Source organism: Oncorhynchus gorbuscha, linkage group LG05, assembly GCF_021184085.1.
Source record: "Oncorhynchus gorbuscha isolate QuinsamMale2020 ecotype Even-year linkage group LG05, OgorEven_v1.0, whole genome shotgun sequence".
Taxonomy (NCBI): domain Eukaryota; kingdom Metazoa; phylum Chordata; class Actinopteri; order Salmoniformes; family Salmonidae; genus Oncorhynchus; species Oncorhynchus gorbuscha.
Genome location: NC_060177.1, coordinates 37,378,324 through 37,404,646, shown reverse-complemented (window position 1 = coordinate 37,404,646; position 26,323 = coordinate 37,378,324). Strand labels below are relative to the sequence as shown.

Here is a 26,323-nt window from a genome sequence, read left to right as displayed (position 1 = left end):
GGTGGAGAGAGAGATGAGAGAGACAGTAGGTGGAGAGAGAGAGAGAGAGAGAGAGAGAGAGAGAGAGAGAGAGAGAGAGAGAGAGAGTAGGTGGAGAGAGAGATGGAGAGAGACAGTAGGAGAGAGAGAGATGGAGAGAGACAGTAGGAGAGAGAGAGAGATGAGAGAGACAGTAGGTGGGAGAGAGAGATGGAGAGAGACAGTAGGAGAGAGAGAGATGGAGAGAGACAGTAGGAGAGAGAGAGAGATGAGAGAGACAGTAGGTGGAGAGAGAGAGAGAGAGACAGTAGGTGGAGAGAGTGAGATGGAGAGAGACAGTAGGGGGGAGAGAGAGATAGAGACAGTAGGTGGAGAGAGATGGAGAGAGACAGTAGGTGGAAGAGAGAGATGGAGAAAGACAGTAGGTGGAGAGAGAGATGGAGAGAGACAGTAGGTGGAGAGAGAGAGAGAGAGAGATGGAGAGAGACAGTAGGTGGAGAGAGAGAGATGGAGAGTGAGATGGAGAGAGACAGTAGGCGGAGAGAGTGAGAGGGAGAGAGTGAGATGGAGAGAGACAGTTGGCGGAGAGAGAGAGAGAAGGAGAGAGAGAGAGATGGAGAGAGAGATATGGAGAGAGTGAGATGGAGAGAGTGAGATGGAGAGAGACAGTAGGTGGAGAGAGAGAGAGAGAGATGGAGAGACAGTAGGAGGGAGAGAGAGATGGAGAGAGACAGTAGGTGGAGAGAGAAATGGAGAGAGACAGTAGGTGGGAGAGAGAGATGGAGAGAGACAGTAGGTGGAGAGAGAGATGGAGAGCGACAGTAGGTGGATGGAGAGACAACGTAGGTTTAGGCGGTATACCATATACCGGGTTATTTGAAAAAAGTCATGGGATGCTTTTTCAATACCATCAACACAGTCAAGTTATTTACTTTCAATAAATGTGAATATTCACTTTTTAAAGTTAATACCTGCAACCAACTTGTGTAATACGCGATAGGAGATCAAGTAGATTGTGTTCATCATTTCATCCGTCACATAGTTTTACACTTTGAAGCTTACCGTAGTTCCCCCAGAACAGTTGAGCCAGTCACACGTTCGTCGTTAGGGGCACAACAAGAGAAAGCGTGAGCTCCTAGCGTTCTATCGGTAAGTCTCTGCTCTGCGGCGCACATGAGGTGGTGGAGTCACACTTGTACGCGATTCACTACTGAATAGCTTGGAACGGCTTTCTGCCGTGTTTTAGAAGTCAAAGAGCTCTGTCATCCGAGTTAACTGTACAGATGCCATTCTTTCCCTGTGCTTCCTACTAGCGTTTTTCCCCCTTCCTCCGTTCTTCTCCCCTCTGCGCCGAGTACACATGCTGCGATTACTTCAGAAAAGCCTGCATCACAACTTTGTTTATTTGCACAATTTCTCTCGTTCACCTTCGCTTGTAAATGTCCACACTCACCCGAAAATGACAGTCGGTAGCTACTAACTGTGCTTGCATAACTTTATAAGCTGGATTTGCCTGTCTTTGCATTTAGTTTATGTGCATTTTTGTTCTATAGCATTTAGCTAACAGTATTTCGCTATTACGTGTGCTAATCTTGTTAGAGTTTTGGTAATAGGTGGCTTTTTTTGTTGTTGCATTTTTAGTGCCCACTTGTGTGCTATGCCGGTAATACCGTAAATCCCGGGATGGCGAGACAGTAGGTGAGAGAGAGAGAGACAGAGACAGACAGCTGGGGAGAGAGACAGTAGGTGAGAGAATAGACTCTGAACTGACCCAAATCAGCACATTCCTGGGCTACCGCCTTAGATCCCCCCCCCCCGTGTCCCCGAAGACCGCCCTCTGTTTTCACACACAGGTCAGGGGTCATAAACCCTGCTGTCATTCAACTGGGACCGCTGGCCAATGAGAAAGAGCTGCCGTTGGGGCTGGACCCATGGGAGTGTCCGACAGCGTCCTGAGAAAACCTTGTGTTTACGTTGTCCTCTGTTTGTTAAGTTGTTCTTACGTGGTCTCTGGGGAATTGAGGCTTTTTTTGTTTTGTTTTTTTAGCTCTGCCCATATGGTTTTCCCGGCTAAGCTCACTCCGACTCTTACATACATTTACGCACGTCGCCTCTCCTTGCAGCGATGGGACAAGACAAACTACCAGTTGGATATCACGAAATTGTGGTAAAAGTACCACATTTAAAAAATGTAAAAAATGACGCATGCACGCACACACACGCGCTCAAACGTTGGCAACCTCGGGACGATAAGGAATTTCCTCCGTTTAAAGGGGGAGCTACTATTAGTCAAGACTGTTGTGGGATCAGATGACTTAGTCCTGTCGACTGCTGTCAGAGACAGTGTGAGTGGATTGGATATGGGTTTACACACTAAAACATGAGCTCCCTCTAATACCTAGGTCACAGATGACATCATGGGGAAAGAGACAGGAGGTGAGGCTTACACACTCAGAGACACACACGCACACCCTTACTCCGTCAAGACTGTATTGCTTTCAAAAAGACAGACACGTTTGTTTTTTACGGAAATCAAAACCGAGGATGAGAAAAGAGAGCCTCGAGGAGGCATTTCCGTCTGTCGTATCACCGACCGCTGCGACAGGCACAAACAAAACCGATGTGTTTTTAGGAGTGTCCCATCATGTGGACTCCAGCTTGGCTTCGCCACTACTGCCTCGACACAACTAACCCTGACCTCCAAACCTCCTCCCAACCTATTCTGTAGTGTAGACCGCCAGTAGGAACACAAACCAGTGTGTGTGTGTGTGTGTCGTATCTAAAGCATGTGTTTGGGCCTGGGCTGTGTGTGTACTGACTGAGCCGACTCTACACACAACCACTGTTTGGCTGTCCCTGTGTAAACACCACCTCTGACCCCTCTATACACAGGGAGGAGTGAGGGAGACGGGGAGGGAGGGAGAGGGAAGGGAGAGTGAATGAGGGAGGGCAGTTTGAACAGGACCCTGGGGATTGGGTGTGAGAATATGGGAGAGAGGGATACAGGGTGAGGGAGTGAATGGGCGGGTGGAGTGAGGGAGGGAGAGGTAGAGAACGGGGAGGCACAGGGTAAGAGAGAGGGCAAAGGAGCGGCGGAGAGGATCTTGGACAGGACTCGGTGCATTCCTTCTCCTTGTGGACATTCCGGGCCGGAGTTGTGGGGTGGTTAAATGAGACAGCTGGTCCCCGCAGCACAGAGAAATGACACGGCGACTGGACTACAGGGTCAGAAATGCATCTCTCCCTCTAGTCTCTCTCTTTCTAGCCTCGTTTCTCATTTGGCTAGCTCGAGTAAACATATTTTAGATATGAAACAAACATTACCTAAAAACTACATGACATTTCTGTTACATTCTTTGACTCTTGCGCGCGAGACACACACACACACACACACACACACACACACACACACACACACACACACACACACACACACACACACACACACACACACACACACACACACACACACACACACACACACACACACACACACACACACACACACACACCTCAGATTCCCCTCCTCCACTACAACTTGTTAAGTCCTACCGTCCATCTTTCCCTTCTCTTTCTGTCCATTTTCCTCCGCTATACGTCGCCCTCTTTGTCCCAGTTGTATCCTCTCTCCCTTTCTGGTAATATACTGTTACATCTGAACTATGACCTATGACCCAGTCTTCTCCCATACCCTCCCAGGCACCGGAGAAGGCAAGGGTGCGCGAGCTCAGGAGTACAGGGGCACCTCTGCAGCTGGGGTACGTGGGTGTGTGTTTGGGGGTTGGGTATCGGTGACTTGGGCGGTTCAGCTGAAAGCCCGATGCTCAAAGTGGAGCTCCAGATATCAGACACTGGGTAGAACGGTGTCGAGAGCCCGACGCTCAAAGGGGAGCTCCAGATATCAGACACTGGGTAGAACTGTGTCGAGAGCCCGACGCTCAAAGGGGAGCTCCAGATATCAGACACTGTGTAGAACGGTGTCGAGAGCCCGACGCTCAAAGGGGAGCTCCAGATATCAGACACTGGGTAGAACGGTGTCGAGAGCCCGACGCTCAAAGGGGAGCTCCAGATATCAGACACTGGGTAGAACGGTGTCGAGAGCCCGACGCTCAAAGGGGAGCTCCAGATATCAGACACTGGGTAGAACTGTGTCGAGAGCCCGACGCTCAAAGGGGAGCTCCAGATATCAGACACTGGGTAGAACGGTGTCGAGAGCCCGACGCTCAAAGGGGAGCTCCAGATATCAGACACTGGGTAGAACGGTGTCGAGAGCCCGACGCTCAAAGGGGAGCTCCAGATATCAGACACTGGGTAGAACGGTGTCGAGAGCCCGACGCTCAAAGGGGAGCTCCAGATATCAGACACTGGGTAGAACGGTGTCGAGAGCCCGACGCACAAGGGGAGCTCCAGATATCAGACACTGGGTAGAACGGTGTCGAGAGCCCAGACACTGGGTAGAACTCTCAAAGGGGAGCTCCAGATATCAGACACTGGGTAGAACGGTGTCGAGAGCCCGACGCTCAAAGGGGAGCTCCAGATATCAGACACTGGGTAGAACGGTGTTGAGAGCCCGACGCTCAAAGGGAAGCTCCAGATATCAGACACTGGGTAGAACGGTGTTGAGACGGCACTAGCACGCCGCCAGCGTTTCAGCGCAGCGTTATATGCGTTTGCAGAGACACGCCACAGGGGAAACGGGGAAAAGTGCTGTTCTTGCATAAATGATGTCAAAAGGGGATTTGTAGCATTTTGCATTCCATGTATAAGTCGAGAAGCGCGCGTGTGTGTGTGTGTGTGTGTGTGTGTGTGTGTGTGTGTGTGTGTGTGTGTGTGTGTGTGTGTGTGTGTGTGTGTGTGTGTGTGTGTGTGTGTGTGTGTGTGTGTGTGTGTGTGTGTGTGTGTGTGTGTGTGTGTGTGTGTGTGAGAGAGAGACTGAGGAAAAGAGAGCCAGAGAGAAGCCTAGAGGCAGACAAAGGGTGGGAGTGGTCCTCTGATCCATTTTCTCAGCTGATCAAAACAATGTAAGAGTGCTCCCAAAAACAATGACTGCAGACGTCGCCGTATCCGCTACTCCAACCATTGAAGAACTCACACAGGTAGAGAGCTGTCAGTAGTAGCGCCACCCAAACACAAAGACACACCGATGATAGCATGAAGCCAGTAGCAACCCATCTTCTCCTCTTGCCTCACTATCCAAAACACTCCTGGTATTCCGGACCAGAGCCCACGTGCTGCCGGAATCACGAGACTCTCAAAAGGAACGCAGAGGAATCACTTTTGGAGGTTTGATGTCGGATCTGATCCGAGAGGGTGACGTTACGTGAACAGTGAACAGTCTAAGCACCAGACACATAGAAATGTTATTGGGTGCACTGGGTTTAACACACACACACACACACACACACACACACACACACACACACACACACACACACACACACACACACACACACACACACACACACACACACACACACACACACACACACACACACACACACACACACACACACACACACACACAGTGTAATAGCATACAAAAAGGCCTCCTGGTTATCAGAGAAACATGATCGGTGGTTCATGAAATGCCTGGAGAACGAGAGAGAAAGGGAGAAAAGATTGCGACTGTACATGTTTAGAGCCTGGAGCAAAACCACAGCATCCTCTTCGCCGGAGAGAGGGAAACACACACCACACAACAGAGAGAGAGAGAGAGAGAGAGAGAGAGAGAGAGAGAGAGAGAGAGAGAGAGAGAGAGAGAGAGAGAGAGAGAGAGAGAGAGAGAGAAGAGAGAGACCGAGGAAAGAGGAGGGAGAGACAGAGCAAGGGGGGGAAATGAGGATTCCTCAAAGGAGAGCGAAAAGAGAGGGGTAGAGAGAGGGGTAGAGAGAGGGTGGAAGCGATCCTGTCCACCCGTTTTCCTGCCAGGTGCAACCTTTACCTGAGCACCTCCCTTCTCCTCAATTGCCTGAGGGACCTAATCAAGTCCAGACAGGTACGGAAAATGGGCATTGGGGATGCTGTGGTGCTGGAGTGTTTGAGAGGGTGCTGGAAATAACTCCTAGGGCTGTACACACACACACACCCTGGGGAGTGGAAGGTGTAAAACCTACCCAGAGATCCACTATCACACACACACACACACACACACACACACACACACACACACACACACACACACACACACACACACACACACACACACACACACACACACACACACACACACACACACACACACACACACACACACACACACACACACACACCACAGAAAAGAGTGTCTCTTTGTCTGGTCGGACAAAAGGAATTCAAATGAGCGGACGGATTGTTACAGATGAGTTACTTCCTCTTTTCTCTGGCCGTGAAATGAAATGTGAGCTGAAAGACACACACACATTAATTCAATGTGACACTCGCAGTCCTTTGTCGCTATGGGTCTGTGTCGTCCCATAACTAAAAGGGATTCTTCGGCAACGATAGTGCCAGTTTGAAATGTCATTTGCACACATCTGAGCGTGAAAACAGAGGCAGTTGTAGTGACCATCCCTTCTTCATCTTCTGATGAGGCGTTTTAGTTCCTTTATCAGGAACCAGTCGGTGTCCTGGAGAGCTACAGAAAACACCGGTTTTTGTTCCAACCCAGCAAGGAAACACCTGATTCACGTCATCAACGGCAGCGTTCATCAAAACCTTGATAAGTTGCATCATGTGTGTTAATGCTAGGCTGAAACAAAAGCCTGCACACATCTGTAGCTCTCCAGGAGCCAGGGTTGGAGTCCACGGCACTAAATACTCTAGTTAGAATCTCCTTACTTTAGGCAAATTTTCCAACCTCCCCCCCTTGTGCACTATGACACATTGAAGCGCTTAGCCTGAGGTCACAAGGCTTTTACCCCATTGCCATGGTGATATCTGACACCCCAACCCCCAACCCTATCGCTGACTGGGCCCTAACGGCAGGCTAAGATGCTGGTGTCCATAGCAGCATCATTAAGACATTAAAAGCTGATCTGTTTTATAGGTCTCCAATCCAGTGGTCTACCACAGCCCGTTACGGAGTGGCCAGCTAAGGAGCTGGACGCCACGTGCACACACACACACACACACACACACACACACACACACACACACACACACACACACACACACACACACACACACACACACACACACACACACACACACACACACACACACACACACACACACACACACACACACACACAAAGGTGGTCAGCTATCAAATCCAACTCCCCAGCTTCCCAAATCAGCTCCATTAACCCCCCCAGTCTTTTATTAAATTAGACTGATCTCATTTGAGCCCCCCCCACGCCACATACACACACACTTTACCCTGAAGCCATTTCAGCCCTGCTATATTCTGTTAACGCAGTTATCCACCACTTTCCAACTCTCCCAATTAATGCAAACCAAAACCAGTAACCACATTTATCAGACATTCCTTCAGGAGGGCTGCTCCAAATGTACCCTCCCCTGCCTCTATCCTTCCCCCAACCTTCCCCCAACCCTCCACCTCGGCGCCTTTTCAGAAAGGAGTGGAACGCTCTTTGAAGATCAGTCGGGAATATCAACAAAGAGAGACTACTGGCACAAGCAGTGATGCACTATTAACACAATTAACTCCCAGATAGATGAAAGTGAAAAATACCACATCGTTCCCAAAAAATGTTATCATTGAATTGCTTTTCAGACTCTCTCGCTCCACTCTCTCCCCTTTTTCTCTCATCAACAACTGCCAATAGGAAAAAGCTCTCTCACACACATACCTTTGAGGGGTCTCTTTAGGACCCTGTATGAGAGGCGAAGGGCAGAGGTGAGAAAGATACAGTACGAGCAGGATGGTAGAAGAAAGAGCGAGGCAAAAGGTCAAGATGGCTCAGTGTACGGTGCGAGGAGAGAGAGACTGGAAGCTTTCTCTCTCACCTTCGGGGTTCGGAGGTGAGGGAGAAGGGCAGAAGAGGTGAGGGCTCAGGGGGTGTGAGAGAGGAGGAGGGAAGGAGGGGAGACGGAGGTCAAAAGTTGGGAAAAACAGGAAATCACTCACACCTGCAGACTGAGAGGAGTTATAGCTGCAGTCTTACTTAGCGTCACTCTTTCTTACAGAGCCCACTTTGGTCCCATACACCCGTCCGCTTCTCTTCCATATGAACACACTATCTTAATAGTATAATGCCTCCATCCATTTCCCGCTGTCAATTATCCACATTAAACCACTCCCTCCGCTTTCTCCCAGAAAGAGGTCAAACTGCTGCCCTGTTAGCCTTTCCATTGATCCACGCAGGTCACAAGGACACAAATCCAACCATTTTGTAATGTGACCCAATGTAAGGTTCTCTCCCAATGATGCAGAGAAATGTTTTGTGTGTGTGTGTGTGTGTGTGTCCTACCTGTCAGCGTCTCCCTGGCCCGTGGAGGTGTTGCGTTGGAGGGTCTCTCGTACCGCCGCCATGCCGTCAGGTAGACGGTTGAGTCGCCGCGTGTACAGGCTCAGACCGCCGTCCGTCATGTAGCTGGGATCAGAAAAGGTCAAAGGTCACATCAGAAAACACAAGGTTTTCAAAGTCAAAGCTCACGGTTAAAATTGCACAACACGTTTTGCTGGAAATCAGTTCATTCTTGACGGATTCAAAAACTGAACTTGTTTGACTAAAAGAAGGCCGTTTTTCGTGTCAGCTTTCAAGCCAGGAAGAAGAAGATCGAGTGTTGGGCCGTGCTCTGTCTAACACCCCAGAGACAGAGAGCCAACAACAAACAAGATGGCTGTTCCTTCTAGCTCTAAATAAAAACCAACTAGGAGAGGAAAGAACATCCATCTTGTTTGTCCGGCCCAGGCACCAGTCTCATCAATCAGATGAAATGGCTGCTGGTCGACTGGCCCGGTCATTAACTCCACACCACTGGAGCTCTGCACATGCACAGAAGAACACAGACACGCACAAGTGCAGCTAGACCCGTACTTCGCCTACCTTTCCCAGATGTTGTTCCTGGTGCAGTGTTAATGTTGGCACCCTTTTATAGATTCAGTCTAGTCTTAAGTCATTTTGACTAAAATGTCATTAAGGCTCAGTAGAATTGTTGTCATTTGAATAACAATTTGGTGTAGTTATTATCAAAATGACGAAAACAATTGGCCATTTTTTCCCCTTCAACTAAATGGCCTTTCATTTTAGTCACATTACATTTGTATTGCTTCATTAAACTGCTTGTGTTCCTATCTCCAACAGCGCAGTAGTATCTAACAGTTCACAACAATACACACTCATCTAAAAGTCAAATAATTATATAAATATTAGATTGAGCAATGTCGGAGTGGCATTGATTGAAATACTGTATTCTATTCTATTTTAGTCAATGCCACTTCGACATCGCTCAAGCTAATATTTATATATTTCTTAATTCCATTCTTTCACTTTAGATTTGTGGCACGATTTCGCCTGGCATAGAAAATGTGCTCTCTCGACAGGAAACTATTGTTCAGAGGAGCTAGCCAACAACACAGCTACAGTAAAGTAACACAATCACTTCAAACAGAAGCTGGAAAGACTGCAAACTAGATGCACTTAGTTTCGTTCCACCTTTTTTCTATTGACATTTCTTGGTATATATCCATAAAAAAGGATGCCTGCTGATTCATGACGTCCCGACACGTTCATTTCTATGGGACAGCTGGAGATGGAATTTGAATATATTTAACAATGTGGCAAATGTCGGAGAGACAGACAGCAAGGTTTAAACAAATCTCCGCAGTTGAAAACAAAATGTTAGTCTAAAAGAAATGTGAGATAATGGCTAGATGGTTTTTATAGTGGAGATCAACTTTATAAATTGCCTGGCTGGGCTGATGAGACCGTGGATTGTGCAGTCGGATGGAACAGAGTACATAGGCATTTTAACGTCATAGATTGAGCCGGTGGTAATTTGTGGAATAGACGATTTTATTCAGCATTAGACCCAACCGTAGTATAATACTGAGCAGCGCCTGATCGCTCATCTCACTACGACTTTGGCTGGCGTCCCACCCTGAGCCAATCCCTAAGCATAGATGTAGAATATCATACTGCACTAGCAGGGGAATGGTTGGGCTCTTTCTTTTCATAACACTCACCTGCCCAGGTGTGTGTGTGTGTGTGTTTTGTTTGAGATGCGTTATCTGAGTGCTTCAGGGGGAGCACTTAACCCCACCACTTTCAGGGCAGGTGGCTCTGCAGAAGTGATTATGTCGCAAGAGAAACTTTGAGCTTTGAGTTCATAGAACCGGGGTTACGTCGGTAAACTCCGGTAGCTAGATGCCGGTTGTAATAAACAAAGCGGTTTCTGTTTCCTTCCTACCAATGTGGCTCTGTCTTTTGAATGGTGTAGCCCTTTCCTGCAGTCAAATGAACAGATCGCCCCCTAGTGGCATCGTGGATGGAATGATATTCATATTTTTCATAATTAATATACCTTGTTTTTTTTTAACCTGACGAAAATCCAGTGTTTCTATGTCAAACGGTTTTGTTATATGTATATAAAGTGTCATATTGGGATGCAAACTCATATTTGAAGACATTTCAACTCTATATCTGACATGGGACTTGTTTGTTCTTTTGTTTAAGCCCATAACCATGTGTGTGAGGTGTATACTTTTGTTTCAAAGTAGATTTGTTTAAGACTACCCGAGAAACTGACCCTGATTTAGCCCACCGCAGTAAAAGGCTAAGCTACAAAATATTATGACCCCATTACTGAAAGACAAGACTCTCTACATTGCCCATAAGCCGCACAGGACTCATTAGAACAGAGTGGACTGGACCAGACACTAAATCAGACTGGGGAGAGGGAGGAAAATAACATTACCAATGATGTTGTTCTGTTCTACACAGAAGAGCATACAAAATTATCGCCTGATGATCTTCTGAACTTCCCAATACCTTTCTGGTGCATTTCCGTCACTTCAAACCATACTTCCTATAGATTGAAATACTGTCAGAAGTATAGCCACAATTAAGCCCCTTTCATTTTACATGGTGGGGTCGAGAAAGGTTTGGTAACCCCTGAATTATGTGCTCTTAAACAAGGCTATTTTCCTTCCTCTTAACATTTTGAGGCAGTTTAGGATTTTTGTTGCTGTTGCTTGTTGAGGTTCGACTCTGCTGCTGATGCCAGAATCGGGGAGAGTGAACGGCCAAAAAGAGAGAGAGTTTTAGTCTTAATCTCTCTCTCTTGTTGGCCGTTCACTCTCCTGATTCTGGAATCAGCAGCAGAGTTGGCTCCCAGTGTGTAAATGAATATGATAATAACGATGACAGCATTGGTTTAAATTGCAGAGTATGACAGCCAAGGTATGCAGGGGGCCTGTTACAACATGGACACTGACTTCAACATGGGCACTGACTTGAAAACCAACAGGTTATGTGGCACAACGCTACTGGATTGAACTCACAGAGTGGAGCTACTGACCTCTGGGAGATAAGAGGTAGCATCTGATCTGGGCCAGTATACACAAAGAGTAGGAGTGCAGATCTAGAATCAGTTTTGTCTTTCAGATCATAATTCATAAAATGATAAGGACAGGGGAAACCTGATCCTAGATCAGCACTCCTAATCTGAGACGCTTTGCGGATACGGGGCCTGGTCCCCAAAGACATATGCTTATCTAAATGTATACCATCTCAAAAAGCTATTACAGAATGTCTCACAAGAAAAAGAACAACAGTATTTTTGCCTTTATTCCATACTACTGTTGACTGAAACCATGTTCACGTTTGTACACATAGGAGAGATTACAAATACACTGGCGCCCTCTTGTGACACGACAGCCGCTTATAACGCATTCATTCCCGAAACCTATGAGGAAGGGCGTAAAACCAGCCCCAAAAGGGATGAGTTGCAAATTTGCAAAACACAATTTCTATGTTTTGACCCTGTCACCATATGCGAATTCTCTCAGAATACTCACCCGCTCGTGACGTCATCAGGGCGCGCCGCGTTCTTGCTCAGCACATCCCCGTCACTCATGTAGCCCGTCACCTCCATGGCGATGCCCTCCAGGTCAATATCCTCCCCTCTCTCCCCCAGATCCATACCGAGGGCACCTCCCCGCCCCGCCAGCTGTCTCCGCAGGGGGCCAGGGTACAAGTAGCGCCCCCCCTGCCCCCCTCCTCCCAAGGCACGACTCCCGTAACCGTTCCCCGTGGAGGGGGCGTCCCCCGCCTGCAGACGGGGGCTGGACTGGCCCAGTCGCCATGACGACAGGGAGGGCCGAGAGGAAGTGAGGCTGAGGATGCTCCGCCCACTCCCGCCGCCACCGCTGATCTCCGTGGTGACGTTGCTGTCAAAGGTTGTCTCCAAGGTGCTGGGGTAGGGAGGGGGGGGGGGGGAGCAGAAAAAAAAGACAGAGTGTAAGACGAGACATTAGCTGAGCAGCATTAAACTGGACTAGACTAGACAGTGGGTAAGACCTCTCTAATCCTTTGAAAGGGAGCGCAAGCAGCAGGGAGAGAGACTGGGTCAGGAGCTTGAATCAAAATCCAAAGACAAGACCACTGCTCCATCAAGCCACTACTGGATCAAAGACACTGACACTCTCATAAAAAAGGGGGGGGGGAATCAAGCTGAAAGAACCAGACACAAGACACAGTCTAGTGGGGTTGGAGAAGAAGCCCTCCATTACATACAAACTAGAATAGAGCATCGGACAGAGAAGTCTCAAACCGCAAAAGTTCAGAGCTGGTGTAACGGAGTCAGGTTTGTAGGCCTCCTTGCTCGCACATACTTTTCCCGTTCTGCCCACAAATGTTCTATAGGATTGAGGTCAGGGCTTTGTGATGGCCACTCCAATTCCTTGACTTTGTTGTCCTTAAGCCATTTTGCCACAACTTTGGAAGTATGCTTGGGGTCATTGTCCATTTGGAAGACCCATTTGCGATCAAGCTTTAACTTCCTGACTGGTGTCTTGAGATGTTGCTTCAATATATCCACATCATTATCCTCACTCATGTTGCCATCTATTTTCTGCAGCAAAGCACCCCCACAACTTGATGCTGCCACCCCTGTGGTTCACGGTTGGGATGGTGTTCTTCGGCTTGCAAGCCTCCCCCGTTTTCCTCCAAACATAACGATGGTCATTATGGCCAAACAGTTCTATTATCAGACCAGAGGACATTTCTCGAGAAAGTACCATCTTTATCCCCATGTGTAGTTGCAAACCGTAGTCTGGCTTTTTTATGGTGGTTTTGTAGCAGTGGCTTCTTCCTTGCTGAGCGTCCTTTCAGGTTATGTCGATATAGGACTCGTTTTACTGTGGATATAGATACTTTTGTACCCGTTTCCTCCAGCATCTTCACAAGGTCCTTTGCTGTTGATCTGGGATTGATTTGCACTTTTCGCACCAAAGTACTTTCATCTCTAGGAGACAGAACTCATCTCTGTCCTGAGCGGTATGACGGCTGCGTGGTCCCAAGGTGTTTATACTTGCGTACTATTGTTTGTACAGATGAACATGGTACCTTCAGGCGTTTGGAAATTGCTCCCAAGAATGAAACAGAATGTGGAGGTCTGAAATATTTCTTCTGAGCTCTTGGTTGATTTTTTTTCTTCCCATGATGTCAAGCAAAGAGGCACTGAGTTTGAAGGTAGGCCTTGAAATATATCCACAGGTACACCTCCAATTGACTCAAATTATGTCCATTAGGCTATCAGAAGCTTCTAAAGCCATGACATCCTTTTCTGTAACTTTCCAAGCTGTTTAAAGCCACAGTTAACTTCTGAACCACTAGAATTGTGATAGTGAATTATAAGTGAAATAATCTGTCTGTAAGCAATTGTTGGAAAAATTACTTGTGTCATGCACAAAGTAGATGTCCTAACCGACTTGCCAAAACTATAGTTTGTTAACAAGAAATTTGTGCAGTGGTTGAAAAATAAGTTTTAATGACTCTAACCTACATTTTTGGGCAGAACTGAAAAAGCATGTGCGAGCAAGGAGGCCTACAAACCTGACTCAGTTACACCAGCTCTGTCAGGAGAAATGGGACAAAATCACCCAAATTATTGTGGGAAGCTTGTGGAAGGCTACCCGAACCGTTTGACCCAATTTAAAGGCAATGCTACCAAATACTAATTCAGTGTATGTAAACTTCTGACCCACTGAGAATGTGATGACAGAAATAAAAGCTGAAAAATCATTCTCTCTACTATTATTCTGACATTTCACATTCTTAAAATAAAAGTGGTGATCCTAACTGACCTAAGACAGGGAACTCTTACTAGGATTAAATGTCAGGAATTGTGAAAAACTGAGTTTAAATGTTTTTGTTAAGGTGTATGTAAACTTCCGACTTCAACTGTATGTATATGGATATATATATATATATTTAACCCCAAAATATATGGGGGATTGGAAATGATGCAGACAATTAGATTGATGGAAGCAACAATCTTTATGAAATATTAAGCTGATCCAACCCCTTGAAAAAAAAAAAAAGACGTGCTAACTAACCTTACATTAACAGCCTGCTTTTGGGATTTTTACAAGAGAAAGTGTATTGGATCATTGCTTAAGAATCGCTTTATTGTGATGACTATTGTGGTCTCTTTCTAGGAGGTTTGTCTGTGTGTTATGTCTTAATGGATGTCAGTGGAACTTGTTGAACACACAGAATGTAGAATTGAATCTGCAATATGGAGTCTGTTTGGATACTGGATTGGACACATGTTCTGGATCTGTCCATTCTCATTGCAGGAGGGGGGGGGGGGGTTCTTACCTGTGTGAGATCTGAGTCCCCCGTAGACTGGACATAGTCTCTTCCAGGTTCTGGCGCAAATCTGCAATGTTTTTAACAGTCCGCAGCCTCCGTGTCTCTGGGTCTTCTGCTGTACAGAACAAACATGGTGACTGAGAAAATAGGCACTAGTGGGGCGCGGGTCAACTGTTTGTTCCCCGGCCCGCAATTGCTAATAACCCATCAGCAACCTCCGGACAATATGTTATAAAGTGAAAATCTTAGGCGCACACCCGGCCCTAAACCGGCTAATATATCAAATGTGCCGTAGGCTACAGTCAGAGTCAAACTCCGACGTCCTTTTTTGCCCGCGTGGCTCGACGTTGACTTTTTCCTCCCCATTCCCAAAAAACATTTGGCAAATGGTGTGTAGGCTATTTGGTGCCGGAACATAGGCTTACACGCTAATGCCAGATAGCCTAAAATAATGAAAGGAAAACGCTCAACGTTGCCTATAGATATAAATTGCACACGAATGATAAAAATTCCATGAATGTAAGGTATTGTCTTCTCTTTATTGAACTAGTCGATGGCCTACCTGAAAGGTCCTCAATGGATGGCTGGCTGGTTTTAAAGGGGACGTTTTCTCCGCCCATTCCTCCTGACCCTGCCTCTGTCGCCATGATACCGTCCACGTCCGTTTGTGACCTAGATGATAACAAAGTGTCAAAGGTCAAAAGGAATATCTGGATTGTCAATGTCAATTCCCCGCTTTTTCTAAAACAGAGACGTTTGATCCTGCCGTTAATGCCCTATAACCGGCTAACGACAGGAGAGGAAGTTCCTAAGTGGTGAGTGTAAGGGTAAGGCAGTGGGGGAGGATCAGAGGCAGGGTTGGGGAGTAACAGATTACATGTATTCCGTTACATGGAAGGGATTACAAAATGACGGTAACTGTGATCCATTACGTCAGCAGCTAAAATATTGTAATCAGATTACAGATACTTTTGAAAACCTAGATGTTTACTTTGAGGATTACTTTTCCATTCAGAAAAGGATGTTTAGCAACAACAACAACAACAACAACAAAATCTTTGACACTTCTGTGATTTCTCAACGACAGTCAACTCAGCATTGAAAAAAGGCTCACGTTTCAGTTTGTTCCACCTGAGCGAGTCTGACCACAAGTCAGTGAACACTATGATGACACAACAAATGTGTTTGATGGATCGCTGGAAAAGAGCTGAAGTAGGCTTTTGTAGGCTGTGTCTTCCAGTGGTGCGACTGCAGTCGGCATCCGAAGATTATTCAACTTGAATAAACGCTTGGAGGTAATGATGACAGCAGTGGTGTGGTCTACGGTGACACGGATATCCCTTATTATTGATATCTACACAGCGCATTGATGTGAATCACAATGCCGCTCTCTCATTTAGCTATCTGCTCCTTACGGATTGTGGTTGTTGTGGCTGTTCACAAATCTAAATGTATATCTGAACCCAATAATGGTTGAATTCAAGACGTTCACGCTGCCTATTGTTTTTGAAACCAGTGGACAGCCAGTGAGATATGAGCCCTCGCAACAGCAGCACAGGGGGTTGGATAACTAGAGGTGGTTAGAATGGCTCCATTCAGTGGCTCCACCCAGATCACACTGGGACTGAGATACAGTGGTCAGGGGTGGGGTGAGCATACAAACACACAGTGGGAAAGTGACTCTAGGGGAAATTCCTAGCAAACAGCTTGCAGATGCTCACTAATGATCAGTGACTAATGACTTACGATCCTTTCAGACTTTCTCAGGATACTATGACAGATTCACAAAGGCTTGGTCGGGCAGACACATCATGACAAATGTTACAGTTGACAGTTTTGTCAGTCCAGAGTATGTGCATCACTCACCTGTACATGAAGGGTGCTACGGTGGCTGTGTTGGGGTGGCTGTGGTGCTGCTGGGGCTGAGGTAGCTGGACGCTGACCGTGTTGCAGGCTGTGCTCTGTGTGGCGCCACCACTTCCACCATCCACCACCGGGGCGGCGCTGTTGCCCTGTTGTGACGCCTTGCCCTCTGTGGAAGCCAGACTAGAGGTGGAGCTAGAGTGTCTGCTGTCCCTGTCCTTGTCCAGGTGTCCGCGGTGCAGGACCAGACCCCCCCCCAACCGCATGCTCCGGGGACGCTCCCCACCCTCCTTCCCCCCTGCCGAGGGGGCCTTCCCGCCTACCCCTGAGGTTTTACCCCCTGGCTTTGGTATGCCGCTGTGTGCAGGGACAGAACTCTCCTTCTTGGCCACTTTGCTCCCTTTGGGTATGAAACTGGCGATTTTAGAAGTCCTCTTATTGGAAGAGGGTTCCGTTTCCATTGCGACAGTTGTAGTCGTTTCCTCCTTAGGCTCCTCCCCCCTGAGTTCCATCCTCTCTGTGGTGATGTGTTTCCCCGCCTCTTTCCCTCTTTCCTTCTCCTTCCCCCTCTCCTTCTCCTTCTCCTTCTCCTTCTCCAGTCCTTTCACTGAGCTCTTTTTAGCGGTCAGAGCTCTACTGAATGTACGCTGAGCGATTCCCCTCAGTGCAATCTTGGGGCTGCTGGTTGTTGTGGCGACGGTAGGGACATGGGTTGGGGCAGCAGCGTGGGTCGTCCCGTTACCGGTCCCATTGACGCCAGGACGGGCGTTCCCCTCCGCCTCCTCCAGGGAGTCGGTGTTGGACCCTGCTTCTGCCCTCTCCACTCCACCAGCCCCGAGCTGCCGGGCGGGGGCACCACAGTCCGCCTGAGCCCCCTGAGTGCTGGAGGACGAGGACTTAGATCCACTTTTGCTGTTAAACAGCTTGAGCTTCTCCAGCATAGACTTCTGTTGGATGACTTTAGGGGGGGGCTCGGTGGACGAGGAGGCCTTAGAGGAGGCATCCTTCTCCTGCTTGACAGAGAGCATGGCTGAGGAGGAGGTGTGCTTGGAGCTCACAGACTTACTCCTCCAGGGCTTGCTGCTGGAGTTGGGGTGGGGGATGGCCGAGGAGGAGGAGGAGGAGGCTGGAGGGATGGGAGCCGAGGTAGAGGCGCTATTGGCGGAAGTGCAGACGGCCGCTGGGGACGACGGAGCATGCTCAGTCATTACCAGAGTCTGTGAAGTCATGCCCTCCGAGGGTTCTGCGAGGAAGAGGAAAAGAGGTGGAAGGGATGAAGAAAAGGAGGAAGTGAGAAGAGGATAACCGAGAGGAGAATAGGAGTGAGAGAGGATTCGGAGAAGAGAGGAGTGAAGAAGATGAAGAGGAGGAAGAGAAGGGGGAAAGCAGGAGTGGGAGAGAGGATAAGGAGAGGGGAAAGGAGAGAAATAAGAGATGGTTAGACAGAGCAATCCTCACAGACCCCACACTAACTGTCCATATAAGGTCCTGCACTGTGGAAAGCTCAGGTTAGCCTGTGTTGACAGTCAAACCCTGTCATGACTTAACGCCAGCGAACCCACGACACTCTGCAAACTATTAGAGACCTTGGACAATAACAATGAGAGTGCCCATCATAAACTATTTATAAAAACAATGAGGGAAAGAGCTTTAAAGTTAGGCCAAGGAATTTGAGCTGAGATACAACACTGCCACTGACACCCCTTGGGAGGTCTGGATTGATGCTGGTCATTATCTTCCAATTCACAGAAAGACTTGCTCCACTCCAAGGCTGTATTCTGAAGTACTGTGGAAACGAGCTAGCTAAAACACAAAAACACAAAATATTTTCGTTCATTTGACGATTTTGTCTAAATTAAGGTTTTTACAGAAGAGACACAACAGTCTGTCACTGTTACAGAGCACACGAAAACCAACAAAGCACTTAAAAAAAAAAGTTTATACTGTTACCCCTCTAAATCAATAATGTTTGACTTACCAATAACAGTCACAATCAAATCCAAAACCCACGTAGACACAGAACTCATAAAGTAGCTAAAATATTCTTCCTCAAGAGGCTAATACTGTACAGTACAAGAATAGAGTGTAGTTATTGTTGCGTGCCTGTAGAGTCTCCCAGAGCCTACTTACTGCTATCGTTACCTTGAACACTCAAAACCAAACTGCCAAACTGCCCTTGTGGCCACTCCCATTCCCAACCCATTAGCCAGCCAGTACAGCAGACGGACACAGAAAAACACAAGCTACTATCCTGCTGCACAAATACTTTCGCAAACACTGTCAATTAAGTAATGATCTCAAATTGAATCCATTGCAATTCCTTTTCAATGCACCCTTAGTAGAAAAAGGTGTTATCTAGAACCTAAAAGGGTTCTTCGGCTGTCCCCATAGGAGAACCCATTAAAGAACCCTTTTTGGTTGCAGGTAGAACCCTTTTCGGTTCCAAGTAGAATGCTTTCTACAGAGGGTTCTACATGGAACCCAAAACGGTTCTACCTGGAACCAATAAGGGTTCTCCCTGGAACCAAAAACGGTTATCCTATGGGGACAGCCGAAGAACCCTACTTACAGTGCAGTTTGCAACCCTTTTTTCAGTATACTGCAATAACACTGGACTTTATTGTGGTAAGTCCTTAAACGACTAATTTAATATTCACACATTTGGGCCTTGGTAAGGAAGTATTTACTAGGAATATGAAACACTACACATCTTTATGCCACATCCCATTTCCACCACATTTATTCCTGGGTTTTTTAAAGCGCCTTTCATGCCCTAATTGCTTTTCATGCCACTGTCGTTTCTCCCCAGTTCAGTATTTATTGTGTGCGCATTGAAAACATTTGCCCATTAGGAAGTGATTAGGGCCCAATTAGCCATGCTAGCAGAAAGTGGGTCAGGTTGCTAATAGCTGGCTTCCTATTGGAGGAGGGCCTGAATGAGAGAGAGGAGGACCAGCAGGAATTACAGAAGAGGTAAAGAGAGAGAGAGAGAGAGACAGAGACAGATAATGAGAAAGAGAAGAGAGGGATTCAGACTCACTGAGAATGGGATGTGGGAAAGTGGAACTTTGAGAAGCTTACATCATGCCAACAGAGCGGCCTGTGACCCAGAGGGAGAATAGGGGGTGAAACCAGCTGGGGTTTTGGTTCAGAAGAGGACATTGTGTTGGCTTGGACACTGAACACAAGAAAAACACAGAGCATGTCCGGGGATGACCCAGAACCAGATGACCACGTAAGATGCCCCAGTTTGAATGAAAAGGAGATCCACATTTCACATCCTGGGTCAGATGTGAAATTGCTATGAACCCCTTGGCCCATGGTTGTCAATAAAGTTGTACTGAATTGAATCCCCTTATTTTATCACACAATTGCCTGTTTTGGACACACAATTGCCTATATTGATACACGATGTATCAATATACGTAAACACTCACACCTGAGCCACAGACCTGCATTCTTTCTCCCTCTCTCTAACCAAAAGAGTTCACTGTGTGGCACTGTCGTCTCGTCCAATATCCCAAACACATGGACTGCTGACATCACATTCATAAGAGGTCATAGACCTCCTGACCTGGCTAAGATCACTGTGAAAAAGTTCACTACCTTGGGACAAAAATATAATTCCACCAACGCACACACACATCTTTGTGCCTCTATATGACTTGTGCAATCTCGTAGTTTACACAAGACACATGTTTTAGTGTTTAAATCTTAATTACTCAATTAGTGCAGTCAATTAGTAGTCTGAAATCTGAGTCTAACAGACAGAGAGGCCCTCAGGACTTAACCACAGACCACCAGTGAAATTCCTGCCATAACCCAACTCTGTCTCTCACAAACACACACACACACACACACACACACACACACACACACACACACACACACACACACACACACACACACACACACACACACACACACACACACACACACACACACACACACACACACACACACACACACACACACACCAACTCTAGTCTACACAGCCTCTTTCATACCAAAAACCTGTGTTGAACATTGGATTAAACCAAAATCTCATCTACAGTGCATCTGGAAAGTATTCAGACCCCTTGACTTTTTCTACATTTTGTTCAGTTACAGCCATTCTAAAATTGATTAAAGTGTATTCTTCCCTCATCAATCTGCACGCAATACTCCTTAACGACAAAGCAAAAACAGGTATCTATACATTTTTGTAAATGTGTAAAAAAAAAAACGGAAATATCACATTCACATAAGTATTCAGACCCTTTACTCAGTACGTTGAAGCACGTTTGGCTGCGATTACAGCCTCCAATCTTCCTGGGTTTGACGTTACAAGCTTGGCACACCTGTATTTGTGGGGTTTCTCCAATTCTTCTCTGCAGATCCTCTCAAGCTCTGTCATGTTGGATGAGGAGCGTCGCTGCAGTTTTTTTCAGGTCTCTCCAGATATGTTTGATTGGGTTCAAGTCCGGGCTCTGGTTGGGCTACGCAAGGATCTTCAAAGACTTGTTTGCTCAGCAAAGCCGCTCCTGCATTGTCTTGCCTGTGTGCTTGGGGTCACTGTCCTGTTGGAAGGTGAACCTTCACCCCAGTCTGAGGTCCTGAGCGCTCTGGAGAAGGTTTTCATCAAGAATCTCTTTGCACTCTGCTCCGTTCATCTTTCCCTTGATCCTGTCTAGTCTCCCAGTCCCTGCCGCTGTAAAACATCCAAAGCATGATGCTGCCACCACCATGCTTCATCATAGGGATGGTGCTCGGTTTCCTTCAGACGTGACTCTTGGCATTCAGGATAAAGAGTTCAATCTTTGTTTCATCAAACCAGAGAATAGTGTTTCTCATGGTCTGAGTCCTTTAGGAGCCTTTTATCAAACTCCAAGCGGCTGTCATGTGCCTTTTACTGAGGAGTGGGTTCCGTCTGGCCACTCTACCATAAAGGCCTGATTTGTGGAGTGCTGGAAGGTTCTCCCATCTTCACAGAGGAACTCTAGAGCTCTGTCAGAGTGACCATCAGGTTCTTGGTCACATCCTTGACCAAGGACCTTCTGCCCCGATTGCCTTAGTTTGGTCTGGTGGCCAACTCTAGGAAGAGTTTTGGTGGTTCCATTCATCCATTTAAGAATAATGGAGGCCACTGTGTTCTTGGGGACCTTCAATGCTGCACAAATGTTTTGGTACCCTTCCCCAGATCTGTGCCTCGACACAATCCTGTCTCGGATCTCCACAGACAATTCCTTCGACCTCATGGCTTGGTTTTTGCTGACATGCACTGTCAACTGTGGGACCTTATATAGACAGCTGTGTGCCTTTCCAAGTCATGTCCTATCAATTGAATTGACCACAGGTGGACTCCAATCAAGTTGTAGAAACATCTCAAGGATGACCAATGGAAACATGATGCACCTGAACTCAATTTCGAGTCTCATAGCAAAGGGTCTGAATACTTATGTAAATAAGGTATGTGTTTTTACTTTTAATACCTTTTCAGAAATGTCTAAAAACCTGTTTTCAATTTGCCATTATGGGACGTTGTGTGTGGATTGATGAGTAAAAAAATGATGTAAACATTTAACATTTACATTTAAGTCATTTAGCAGACGCTCTTATCCAGAGCGACTTACAAATTGGTGCATTCACCTTATGACATCCAGTGGAACAGTCACTTTACAATAGTGCATCTAAAACTTAAGGGGGGGGGTGAGAGGGATTACTTATTCTATCCTAGGTAAACCATTTTAGAATAAACCTGTAATGTAACAAAATGTGGAAAAGGATAAGGGGTCTGAAATGTGGAAACACCTTCAAATCAGTGAATTCATCTATTTCAGCCACACCTGTCAGCTGACAGGTGTATAAAATAGAGCACACAGCCATGCAATCTCTATACACAAACATTGGCAGTAGAATGGCTCGTACTGAAGAGCTCAGTGACTTTCAACATGGCACCGTCATAGGATACCACCTTTCCAACAAGTCAGTTCGTCAAATTTCTGCCCTGCTTGAGCTGCCCCGGTCAACTGTAGGTGATGTTATTGGGAAGTGGAAACATGTAGGCGAAACAATGACACACAAGCTCACAGAACGGGTCCACCGAGTGCTGAAGCAGGTAGAGATTTCCTCGTTTGCAACACTCCCTACCAAGTTCCAAACGGCCTCTGGAAGCAACATCAGCACAAGAACTGTTCATAGAGAGCTTCCTGAAATGGGTTTCCATGCCCAAGCAGCCGCACACAAGCTTAAGATCACCATGAGCAAAGCCAAGTGTCGGCTGGAGTGGTGTAAAGCTCGACGTCATTGGACTCTGGGGCAGTGGAAATATTTGCTGGAGTGATGAATCCCGCTCCACCATCTGGCAGTCCAAAGGAAAACTCCGCATTTGGTGGAAGCCAGGAGAATGCTACCTGCCCGAATGCATAGTGCAAACTGTAAAGTTTGGTGGAGGAGGAATAATGGTCTGAGGCTGTTTTTCATTGTTCGGGCTAGGCCCCCTTAGTTCCAGTGAAAATAAATCTTAACTTTACAGCATACAATGACATTCCTAGACAATTATTTGCTTCCTAATTTGTGGCAACAGTTTTGGGAAGTCCCTTTCCTATTTCAGCATGACAATGCCCCTGTGCACAAAGCGAGAACAGAAATGGTTTGTCTTGATCGGCGTGGAAGGATTTGACTGGCCTGCACAGAGCCCTGACCTCAACCCCATCGAACACCTTTGGGAGCACCAACTGCGAGCCAGGCCTAATCGCCACATCAGTGCCCGACCTCACTAATGCTCTTGTGGCTGAATGGAAGGAAGTCCCCGCAGCAACGTTCCAACATCTAGTGGAAAGCCTTCAAAGACGAGTGGCTGTTATAGCAGCAAAGGGGGGACCAACTCCTTATTAATGCCCATGATTATGGAATGAGATGTCCTATAATCTCTCGGTCCCCCTCTATTTCTGACTCTCTGCCTCTCCCCTTTCTCTCTATCAACTTTCTCTCTCTGGGATTGGGGTCCTACCCTGAGCTGCCCTCTGTCCTGATAACATCACTGGCTTCTGGGATATCCGCCCGGCACAGTGGACATAGAGCCCTTTTCACGGATCATCACGCCAGTGTGTGTATGTGCATGCGTGTGTCAGAGACATCCTTGTTCAGCACAGCCCCTTCAAAAAGGCCCATGGTCGTCGTCGCCCCCCCCCCCCAGCGTTTTATGGCTTAATCTCATCACAAACTAAACCGGGAGGCAAACATGGTGGAACCCGCAACGCAGCCACGCACACACACAAAAACAAGCTTAGATGCATTAGAGGGGCTAGCGTCGTCTGACACTGTTTAGCCCTCTCGACCGTTTCACTGTCAAAATACTAAGTTAGACTTGTCAGTCAGTTGTGACCTGGGCATTCCCTGCTTATAGAAATATACAGTGCCTTTGGAAAGTATTCAGACCACTTGACTTATGCTAAAATGTATTAAATAAATAAAAATCCATAGGCAATCTACACACAATACACCATAATGACAAGGCGAAAACAATCAATTCAATTGATTGGACATGATTTGGAAAAGGCACACAACTGTCTATACAAGGTCCCACAGTTGACAGAGCAAAAACCAAGCCATGAGGTCAAAGGAATTGTCCGTAGAGCTCCGAGACAGGATTGTGTCGAAGCAAAGATCTGGGGAAGTGTACCAAAAAATGTCTGAAGCATTGAAGGTCCCCAAGAAGACAGTGGCCTCCATAATTCTTAAATGGAAAAAGTTTGGAACCATCAAGACTCTTCCTAGAGCTGGCTGCCCGGGAAAACTGAGCAATCGGGGGAGAAGGGCCTTGGTCAGGGAGGTGACCAAGAAGCCACTCCTCAGTAAAAGGCACATGACAGCCCACTTGGAGTTTGCCAAAAGGCACCTAAGACCTCCCAAACCATGAGAAACAAGATTCTCTGGTCTGATGAAACCAAGATTGAATGCTTTGGCCTGAATGCCAAGCGTCACATCTGGAGGAAATCTGGCACAATCCCTAAGATGAAGCATGGTGTTGGCAGCATGATGCTGTGGGGATGTTTTTCAGCAGCAGGGACTGGGAGACTAGTCAGGATCAAGATAAAGATGAACGGAGCAAAGTACAGAGAGATCCTTTGGCCGGCAGGGATATCCTTGTCTCATCGCTCCCTAGCGACTCCTGTGGCGGGCCGGGCGCATTGCACGCTGACCAGGTCGCTAGGTGTACGGTGTTTCCTCCGACACATTGGTGCGGCTGGCCTTCGGGTTGGATGTGCGTTGTGTCAAGAAGCAGTGCAGCTAGGTTGGGTTGTGTTTCGGGGGACGTATGGCTCTCGACCTTCGCCTCTCCCAAGTCCGTACGGGAGTTGCAGCGATGAGACAAGACAGTAGACACTACCAATTGAATACCACGAAATTGGGGAGAAAAAGGGGTAGAAAATTTTAAAAAGGAGAAAAAAAGAACCTGCTCCAGAACACTCAGGACCTCAGACTGGGGGACAATGACCCTAAGCACACAGCCAAGACAACGCAGAAGTGGCTTCGGGACAAGTCTCTGAATTTCCTTGAGTGGCCCAGCCAGAGCCCGGACTTGAACCCGATTCAACATCTCAGCAGCAACGCTCCCCATCCAACCTGACAGAGCTCTGCAGAGAAGAATGGGAGAAACTCCCCAAATACAGGTGTGCCAAGCTTCATACCCAAGAGAAGTCGAGGCTGTAATCGCTGCCAAAGGTGCTTCAACAAAGTACTGAGTAAAGGGTCTGAATACTTACACCACTGTTCAAAAGTTTGGGGTCACACAAAGCACATTTTTGTCCATTAAAATAACATCTAATTGATCAGAAATACAGTGTAGACATTGCTAATGTTGTAAATGACTGTTGTAGCTGGATTGCCAATTTGTTATGGAATATCTACATAGGCGTACAGAGGCTCATTATCAGCAACCATCACTCCTGTGTTCCAGTGGCACATTGTGTTAGTTAATCCAAGTTTATCATTTTAAAAGGCTAATTGATCATTAGAAAACCCTTTTGCAACTATGTTAGCACAGTTGAAAACAGTTGTTCTAATTAAAGAAGCAATAAAACTGGCCTTCTTTAGACTAGTTGAGTATCTGGAGCATCAGCATTTGTGGGTTGGATTACAGGCTCAAAATGGCCAGAAACAAAAAACTTTCTTCTGAAACTCGTCAGTCTATTCTTGTTCTGAGAAATGAAGGCTATTCCATGCGCGAAATTGCCAAGAAACTGAAGATCTCGTACAACGCTATGTACTACTCCCTTCACAGAACAGCACAAACTGCCTCACAAGTCCTCAACTGGCAGCTTCATTAAATAGTACCCGCAAAACACCAGTCTCAACGTCAACAGTGAAGACGAGTGAAACGACTGACAAGTTTCAGAAGAGAGTCATATGTTTCTGGCCATTTTGAGCCTGTATTCAAACCCACAAATGCTGATGCTCCAGACACTCAACTCGTCTAAAGAAGGCCAGTTTTATTGCTTCTTTAAATCAGTACAACAGTTTTCAGCTGTGCTAACATAATTACAAAATGGTCTAATGATCAATTAGCCTTTTAAAATGATAAACTTGGATTAGCTAACACAACGTGCCATTGGAACACAGGAGTGATGGTTGCTGATAATTGGCCTCTGTATGCCTACTGTATGAAGATATACCATTACAAAATCAGTCGTTTCCAGCTCCAATCATCATTTACAACATTAACACCGATCAAGTTG

The 26,323-nt window shown here is 46.8% G+C and overlaps 1 protein-coding gene across 5 annotated transcripts in view; it reads right to left on the bottom strand.

Annotated features, from left to right (window-relative positions):
- nav2a (neuron navigator 2a) overlaps positions 1 to 26,323 on the bottom strand; it is a 146,237-nt gene that overhangs the window by 45,704 nt on the left and 74,210 nt on the right. For 3 of the 5 annotated variants that reach the window (XM_046349803.1, XM_046349806.1, XM_046349807.1), the window contains 5 exons: positions 16,608 to 17,847; positions 15,304 to 15,413; positions 14,748 to 14,856; positions 11,942 to 12,337; positions 8,391 to 8,513 (listed from right to left, as the gene is read on the bottom strand). In XM_046349803.1, the coding sequence (XP_046205759.1) occupies positions 8,391 to 8,513; positions 11,942 to 12,337; positions 14,748 to 14,856; positions 15,304 to 15,413; positions 16,608 to 17,847 (1,978 nt within the window). The remainder of the gene's footprint in view (positions 1 to 8,390; positions 8,514 to 11,941; positions 12,338 to 14,747; positions 14,857 to 15,303; positions 15,414 to 16,607; positions 17,848 to 26,323) is intronic. The other 2 variants (XM_046349804.1, XM_046349805.1) reach the window with 1 other exon arrangement.